Source organism: Lagopus muta, chromosome 12, assembly GCF_023343835.1.
Source record: "Lagopus muta isolate bLagMut1 chromosome 12, bLagMut1 primary, whole genome shotgun sequence".
NCBI lineage: Eukaryota > Metazoa > Chordata > Aves > Galliformes > Phasianidae > Lagopus > Lagopus muta.
Genome location: NC_064444.1, coordinates 14,525,371 through 14,534,588, shown reverse-complemented (window position 1 = coordinate 14,534,588; position 9,218 = coordinate 14,525,371). Strand labels below are relative to the sequence as shown.

The 9,218-nt window shown below is 48.3% G+C and overlaps 1 protein-coding gene across 2 annotated transcripts in view; it reads left to right on the top strand.

The window, feature by feature from the left end:
* Positions 1 to 927: 927 nt before the first annotated feature.
* Positions 928 to 9,218, top strand: part of TOX3 (TOX high mobility group box family member 3) — a 71,242-nt gene continuing 62,951 nt past the window's right edge. For both annotated transcript variants that reach the window (XM_048958069.1, XM_048958068.1), the window contains exon 1: positions 928 to 1,380. In XM_048958069.1, coding sequence (XP_048814026.1) covers positions 1,279 to 1,380 — 102 coding nt within the window. In that variant the 5' untranslated portion in view covers positions 928 to 1,278. The remainder of the gene's footprint in view (positions 1,381 to 9,218) is intronic.

Sequence of the window (9,218 nt, the reverse complement as noted above, 5' to 3'; positions counted from 1 at the left end):
TCTGCACAGTGCAGACCTGGTTGTGGTCAGCGCTGGGACAGCAGTGCTGCCCAGGACAGCCATCCTCTGCTGGAGCTGCAGCAATGCAACAGCGCTGTCTTGAGGGGAGGTGTTGGGATGCTGTGCAGCTGAACCTCGTGTGGTGGTGGTGGCATATGGCCATTTTGGAGTAAACTGAAACACAGCTGTGGGTACATTTTCAGCTGGGTTATAACTGCATAGGACCTGCCCTGGAGCCAAAGGGCCATTCTTTCCCCATCACAGAACTTTTGAAGCCGTTTCCATCCTTTTCTTCCTTGCGCCTGGCTTGCAGGGCTTAAGTTACAGTTATATGGCCTTTCCTACTGCTTCCGCGTTTCCTTCCAAGAGTTCTTGAGCAAGATGCTGGGACTTGGAAGCCCCACACACCGCGGTGGCTACAGCTGCAGTGCGCAGCATCTCCGGTTGAACAAACGTGGATTATTAGGGGATGTTTTTGGATAGACCTCCCCCGACTTCGGGAGGTCAGGAAGGTTTCTGCAGGGCAGCAGCGTTAAAGTCCCGCTCCCGGCAGCGCGTTAGGAAAGCCTCCCCCTGCGACCGCCCCCTCCTCGCGAGGCAGCGGTACGGATCGATAAAGTGCACCGCACGGAGAGCAAACGAGGGCAGCGGCGGGGAAAGTTCCTCACCTGCGCCCTCCGAGGAGCGGGGGCAGCCATGGGCCGCCCGAGCCCGGCGAGCAGCGGCGCGGCCCCGCACCGGCCGCCGGGGGCGGCAGCGGGCGGGCGGCGGGAGGGGCGGCAGCGGGGAGGGGCGCGGGCCCGGCCGCTCCTCCCGGGGAGCGCTGCCAGCGCGGCGCCGGCTCCTTCGGCACTTCGCGCCCGGCCCGCGCAGCCCTGTTGCACCCACCGCCGCCCCCTCCCGCCCGGCGGGACCGCTGCCGCTCCGCGCTGCGTGCCCCCGCCCCGCGCCCGCCGGGGAGGCTGCGGCGCTCCGTCCGTCCGCGCCGGGCGCGTGGCTCCTTTGTGTACAGCAGCTGCTCCTGAATGCGGAGGCGAAGCCCGTGGCTCGGCACCGAGCTTTTAAAAACCGGCAGCCCTCCTCCCGACCTGCCTCCCCTCCTGCCGCCGGGCGGACGGCTCCCACCTGGGCACCGCCGCTCCGCCGCTCCCCCCCTCCCGCCTACCTGCGCCCGCCGCATCCCCGCGCTGCCCCGGCCCCGGGGAAGGCACCTGAAGGTGGATCTATCACAGCTCACGGCCGGCTCTCCAAGTGCACTTCTGGGACCAAAGCACCGTCATGGATGTAAGATTTTACCCGTCCGCGGCGGGCGGCTCGCTTCCCGGAGACCCCTCCAACCTGGACTTTGCCCAGTGCTTGGGCTACTATAACTATAACAAGGTGATTACCCCAGCGCTCGGTCGTTCCTCGGGCTGGGGCGGGGGGGGGGGGGGGGGGGACTCGGGGCTCCATGGAAGCTCCGGAGCCGCGCTCTCGGCTCCCCGGCGGGCGCAGCTCCCGGCCCGGCCCGGCGCCGAACAATGGGCGCTCGGCTGCGCCTCTCCGGGACGCGCTCAACTTTTCGTTCTGCGGCTCCGCGGGTCGGGCAGAGCTCCGCGGGGCGGGAAGGGATGATGCCGGCTCCGTGCCTGTGGGACGGGAGCGAGCGGGGAATAGCTAAAAGTGCATCAGCGCTGAAGGTGACGGACGCCTGAATGTGACGGGGTTGTCAAAGAAGTTGCGGTACCACTTCTATTTATTCACACCTTCTTTGCGGCGCGTGTAGTTTGTTACGGTCGGAAGCAATAGTGGTTCCCCTGCGGCTTACCTTCCTTTAGAAATACGCTTTAATAATGCGGAGATGATTTGTTTCACAAATTACCCACATGTGGGAAAGGCGAAGTTAAGAACGGCGCTGTGACTCACGCTATTTTGCCAAAGACTTCGCTGTTTGCGCTGCGATGTGTCAATAGCACATTGAGCTATTAGCAGCGGGCCCTCACACATGCACATAAAGATCCCTTTCACGCCGTGTTTTCCTGGTGCTGTGTTTGTCCAACCTCTGGGGCCTTTTGTGAGGCGCCGGGCGAGATGCTGGGCGAAAGGGTGCCGCGCTAAGTCTGAGCTCGCACGAAAAGCTGCTCGCTGCTTTAGTAGAGCCCTCTCTCAATAGCTAGGCGAAGTTTGGTGGAACGCAAAGATCGCTTTCAGAGGGGAGAAATAACGCGGGTTCAAGTGAAGAGGATTAGCAGCTGAATAAAACTTTCTCCTAGAGGAATTCCTTCTAACTAGGTGACGCGAGTGCCTTTCGCTGTTGCTTTTTATGACCTGGCTCTCGGCTGCTGCCCCGTTGGAGCCCGGCGGTGCCGCTCTCAGGCTGTTCCCCCCCCCGCCCCGAGGTGCGCGCACGTACGGTGCGGGGATGCAGAGCGGCGTTCGCGCAGCGTGCGGCAGCACTGCGCATGCGCAGCGCTGGCTCCATTAGCATGCTGCTTTGTTAGTAGTTAATACAGAGAGACACGGGAGCATGAATTAAAGATGAAACGTCAACCTTAACCTCGAACGCTGCTAAGGACTTCAAGAGCTTTAAACTCTAAAACAGAGTGTAAATATTCACTGTTGTCAGAGATGCCGACTAATTTTGGAAACTTACAGTGCTTTCTGACAGACAGCATTGCTTACTGCAAATCTCGCTTGTTCAGGAGCTGGGTTGTTACGCACGGGGTGTGCTTATCTCAGGAGCTGTTACAGTTTGTCGTAAGGGTCCTTCTATTATTATTTTTGTAATATCCAAAATGCTGAATGCCTTGAAAACCAGAAGTTAATTGCGTCTGTTAACTTGCAGCAAATGCAGAATTATTTATAACCTTTCTGCTGTGTTTCCCTTCCTCGTACAATGAGAACAGAGCACACATTCAGGATAAGTCAGAAGTACCCAACTTTTGACCTATCCAAAAATACAGTTTGGTTTCTGTGCTCCTGAATGAAATCTTGGCAAGTCTTTTGCAGCCCAGGCTTCCAGTCCGTGGCAGAACGTATGTCAGTGAGTGGAGCACAGCTCCTGCTGCCTATGTCCTATGATGGTTATTTTGGCACGTGGAAGGCCTGGCATGGGCAGACACACGGAGTGGGGCTGTTTGCTGTGCTCTGGGTGCAGGTGCTCCCAGGATGGGCGAGGAATCTGAGTGAGTTCCTAGAAAGGAGGGCTTTAGCTGTGCTGAGCTAATCTCATCGTCTCTGTCCTTTATAATCTGCAACAGGAGCAGATATAGTAAGGTTGGTTTGTTTTTGTTTTTTGTTTGTTTGTTTTTGTTTTTTTAAACCTGCAAATAAAAGGAGAGCATTTATTTTGCAGCTTTCTGCACTGCTTTGCTTTCCATCCATTCTTCCCTTTCTTTTCCCTTCTTTTCTAAGGAAAATAAATGATTCCTCTGGCTGGGACTGAGATGATCAGAAGGCACAGAAGTTTAGCTGAGAGATGTACCCTGCTGAATTCAATGGGAGAACTGTTATTGATTTCACTGGGGACACTATTTCACCTCAAATCTTTCTGGAGCTCATTTGAGCATCCTGTCTGCTTGTCTGTGCTGCCTGATTGTGCTCTTCCCTGATGCTGCCTGTGACAAGCAGGCAGGGGTGAGCGTGTTGTGTGGTTGAATGTATCTGCAAAAGCCCAACTCCTTATGTGAAAGCACTCTCAGGATCACCAAGACACGGCACTGATGGCATATGGCGTACCTGTGGCAAACTGTACTTTGTAGCAGAGTGTCTGCAAACATTGAACGTGAGGCCTCTTGCTGTAACCATGATGGAGGAGCAGGGCTGCTGCGCAGGCTGCTGTACCTCGGGCTGCACCTTGGTCCCTTAGTGTGACAGCCAGGCCCTACACCAGGCCTGGCCTCTGGGCAGCAGTGTAAGGGGTCCAGGCCTTGTGCAGGTGCTCTGGGGCTGGGTCCTGCCCCACAGCTCCCTTTTAAGCTCTGTGTTGTTCTTTTGAAACCCACTGTCCATACTGGATGGGGATTCTGAAGGTTAGGGGTTGTTGTATTGAGTGTTGTTGAGCACAAGATAGCCCCTTTTGAGTGCCTAAAGTAAGTGTGGTTGGGACCACAAGTTGTGGTGCAGCTTCTACAAGTGTCCAGGCTGGGGTTATTTCTGTCTGGATAGTGGGCAAGGTGGTAAACATGCAGAAGGGGAGAAAGAGGAAACAGGGAGATGGAAAGACAGCGATTTCTCCAAGGTTACGCCGTCGGTCACTGACATAATCAGGGCCACAACCAAGGTATTCTGAGACTCAGCCCAGTGGTTTATGCTGAATCTCATTTACTCTAATAGGATTACTTACATGTTTAAAGTAAAGCATGTGCTTAAGTGCTTTGCTGGATCAGGGCCATATTTGATAAGTTTTCAGTGCTGGTGTGAGAGTCCATAACTTGACCCCACATGTGTCTGGCTGCTGGTGGTTTGGGATAGCAGCAATGCACCTCTGTGCCATGGAGTTGCAGGAGCACAGTCTGTTTCTAGAAGGCTCCTGCTGCTTTGTGTACAAAAAAAATCACTGAAAAGTAGCTATAAAAACTACAGAAAGTTGAAGGATGCCAGCTGTTGTAAAACATGCTGCTCCTGTTTTGAGCCCTTTTATGGCTCTGCTGATGGAGAGTAATTCTGGACATTCAGTATAGTTTTGTAGATTTTTTTTTTTTTTTTTTCTAAACAAACTTTTGCACTTATTGAGTAAATAACATGTCTTGTATTAGAAATATTTCAGGAGCTACCATTCATCATAGCAAATATATATATGTGTTTTAGAGAAACCATAATTCTCATGATGTAATTTGAAAAGGAAAAAGACAACTCCAAACCCTGGACGCGTACTGCTCAGCCCATGAGTTATCATTGTATGAAATTCCAGAATCCTTACTTCATTATTTAGCTGTCTACATTTTATAATGTTTATCTCTCCTGTACAGATTGTCCTCAAAGGATACAAATTTCAAACATCCGTACCTTAATTTAGGCACCAGCATACATGTGTGAATGTCAGAGCTTGATGTTTTTGGCTGAAATATTTTGCATTTTACAAAAGAAGCTCAGGAAGGTTATCTTGTTCTTCCAGAGGTAAAGAACAGATAGCAGTAGGTTAGCAGCATGCTCAGCTGTGCTATAAGCCATTCCTATTAGCACACATTCGTAGCAAAAATGGATTACAGTTATGCAAACGATTGAAAATTACTCTCCTTGCAGATTTAGTGTGCCTATACATGCATAGGTTTTTCTTTCATACAGCAGATGGTGAGAGACAATGAGTGCATGTACGCTGTTAAGACAGAAAGCTCAGTGCTCACTCATCATCTGCTCTGCATGTATGCTGGTTCACATCTGGGCTGTGCTGCGGTGCACGGCGGTTCCTTTCCTGGTGAGAGCGGTTTGTGAGCTGGGAGCTGCTGCGTGCTGTGGCGTGTGAGCAGCCCTGCTCTGCCCGTGCCGAGGCCGGCCCACGGAGATACGCACCCAGCTTTGGCTCGGGGCTTGGGAACTTTCTGTTGTTTTGACTAGCAGCTCCGTAAATGCCATTTTATCTTTGGTGCTTCCCATTGATCTTCCGACACACGTGGCAAGTGTGCTGAATGGGTTCTTTCCCAGAACAGCCTTCCCCTGCCTCTCGTATCTCAAAACCTCAGGACTATGCAGACAACTACTGCTGGGAAAGAAAAAAGATCCCCAAATATTTGGCCGCCCGTGAGGGATGTGTGATTCCCTGTGCTTGCAAGCAGAAGTGTGAGGATCCCATGAGTGTGTCCACAAGGAGACAAACTGCCCTTTGTAACACCACCCCCACTTGCATTGCACTGTCCTACGGGTGCAGTCACCTCCAGATTTGCAAGGAGTTTTGCAAGGAAACCCATGGATGCCAGCGGCAGCAACTGTGCCAGACCCTGCATTGCATGGAATGAGTTCTTATAGTGGGGGCACTAACTGTATTGGGAACTGCAACTTTTCTGCTCTAATGCTGCAAATCCTGTACGGAATGCACCCTCGGTTATCAAGGCCTGAGGAGGAGCTGGTTATATACAAAGTTTACTTAGGAGAAACTGTTTCTTCCTGGTGATTAAAAAAACAACAACCCAACACCTGTTAGTTGTTACAGTGGATTACAATTGTATCAGTAAGACACTTGTAATAATGCACAGCAATATACCAAGCGCTTGAGTAATCAGGAGTACTTTCACTGTGTGCAGAAAGGATAAGCAAGTGCGTTTTTAAAGTCCTGATAGTTTGAAGTAGCTGTAGCAGCTCTGCTGTGTGTGTCAGGGACCTGCTCACACCTCTGCTTCTGTGGTGAGGGATCACCGAGTGCTGTGGGTGAGCAGGGCCTGCAGCACTGCCTGCGCTGAGCATGGCACCTCAGGCAGAGGTAATGAATTGCCATGAATTCATAATAAAAGTGAAACAGAAAGATGGGAAATAACAGCTTATGTTCTTTGGAAGATGCTTGAAGTGGGCGTAGCTCGTGTAGACCGCATTTCACTGGCTCAGTGGTCCCAGTTCTGTTCAATGCCAGCAAAGTGAGGTACACCACACTGTGCCCTTTGGGATGTGCTGCAGGCTTCTATCACATTTACAGTTGACACATGCCTATGTATTTGTTGAGTTCAGACACCCCAAAGAACCCAACTAATGCTATTGAGTGATGATAATCTAATTTAGGAGGAAAAGAATTTGTGCAACTCTAATTCTACCTTTTTATCTGTAATCACATTTCTTCTGCTGTAAAATTGCACCTTTACACGGACCTAATGGCAGGGCTGCATTTTCAAATTCTTCAAACTCTTATCTGGTAGCCGTCTCCATACTGTTACTTGTCTGTATGATGTATTTATAGAGTGCCAGTCACTATAGTGTCTTAGCGATGATTGCTACCAAAATTGAGAACTCTGAGGTGAAAATCTAATCAGGACTTCAGATAACAATGTCACACAAGAGCCTTCTGGTCTTTGCCTCTGTGCTGTGCTCAGATGAAGACTCTGATGAGATCACGCTTGCTGCCGCCTTATTCATTGTTTGTTTCTGTAACAAGGTTACCATTTCATATCTTCTCCACTGCGTGTTAGCACCTGTCAGACCAATCCAAATCACGTTTTGCATGTATTCCCTGTTTCGCTGTATTGGAAGATGCGCTTGTGGGTCTGCTGAACTGGCAAAAATCGACAGGAGGGCTGCTGCTGCCCAGTGGCTTCTGCAGCACGCACCTGAACATAGGTCTGCACCAACGTTCTCAGATGTGTGGTGGTAATGGGCAGGCAGGCTGAGAACACAGACTGCTTTCAGCTCACTGAAAACACTGAGTTTTCTGAGCGGGGTGCTGCAGCTCCATCTGACCAGGATTGCACACTCCGTTCCATCTGTTAAGATCTGGTAGCACACGTTAGCTTGTTACTGAAAATGAAGAAGGTTTTAAACAAACAGTTCTTGTTTTTTTGGTTTGTTTGTGTAGCTCACGTGCCAGCTGCTGGCATCAATGTTCTGCGTATCTTCCTGCCCAGCAACCTGCGTTTTGTTGAAAATCCCTATGTAAATATCAAGAGGGGAAAGAAAAAATCTTTAGGAAGATGAAGAAGGCTCCAAACTCTAATCCATACTTGAGGATATGCTGTCAAAACTAAATGTGTTTTCTGAAGCAGTCTGTACTAAAAAAACAGACACTTGATCCCTTAATATTCCTTTAAGCTTGATTAAAAAAAAAAAAACATCTTAAATAGAAAAATGTATCTTTTTTTTTTTCTTCCTTTATTTTTTCTTCTATTTTGTTTTTCTATTTTGGCAATTGTGTCTCAGTTTTGTTTATGCACTTTGTAGACTGTGACTCAATGTGGACATCTTAGATTTACTTATATAGACATTAGATCAGACCTGCCCTTGGCATTTCTTGGGAGAAATGTTTGCAATTCAATGCTTTATTTTTTCCTATTGTAAAGTTGCCGTCTTTCTCACTGTCTGGGTCACTATGACCATACATCATCACTCCTGGCCACAGGCTTGTGCAAGCTGAGACTAAATCTTATGCAGATGAGTGGGTTGTGATATAGCGAAGGTAAAAATGGAGGGGAAGTTTGGATGAAAGGTCAGAATTGGGACTGGTAATCTCTGAAATAAGGCATCTGTTTGCTTTCTGTTTCTGCTTTTCGTTTCTACTTCTTTGGGCATGACTTTATTTGTTACTGGTAGAGGTGGCAGCTGCAGAGGCATGGATATCTCCTCATTTGTCTCTTCCATTTCATGACGGATGTCATTGGTGATGATGTAAAATCATTATGCTAAACAGAATATTGCTTTTACATGCACATTTAGAACATAATTTTCTCTTCTGTAGATTTGGTATTCTAAGAGTTTGGATCAGCCAAGCAATTGAATAAGAGATTGCGAATATGCAGAATTACCGGTAGGTAGGATGTGTGCAAGATGATGTTCTGCATTCAGACTGTTTTGGTCACTGGAAGCTATTTGCCTTCATCTACATGTAAAAGACCAACACTCAATTTTTGGAATAACTACCTTCTAATATTTCAAGAGTCCTCTGGCATTGAACCTTACTGGGCTTATTTCTGCTCTTTAGTACATTTGAGTTCCACAAAATCTATAGCAATCAAAGTAGGGCTCAGTTCTCAGTCTGAAAAAATCTTTTCCATAGCTTCATTATGACACAGCCTTTTGAGAACTGGTACAAAGGTGACATCTCCCCACTTGACTTTCTAAAGAAAACTCACCAAGAGAAACTTTTCTGTGTTTAGCATTGACAATGATATACAATCTGCACTATAATTCTGTAAACAGAAAATTCTAGAGAATTTAGATAGGGATTACAAAGAATTTAATAGTTTCTTAGATGGGTAAATTAATGTAGAACTGAATTATTTTCATCTTGCCAGGAACACATGCATGGAAACAACTTGAACTATGAGAACCACCCCTACTGTCCCAATGGGGCAGCTCCTATATTTAAAGTCAGTGAATTACTTAAACGTTGTAGGTTCAGGACGTATTTAAACACCTCAATATTGATTAACTGTCTAATTTTGATATGAAAAAATGTGTTAAAACCATGCAAAAATCAATTGCTGCTTGGCGGAGTAGCTTATTTTCAGAGCAGATCATATTTATCTCCTGTTCTGCTTTTTGTATTACTCTCTTTAATGTCATAAGGCTTATACAAATAGTTGAATGGTTTAGGGGGCTGCATT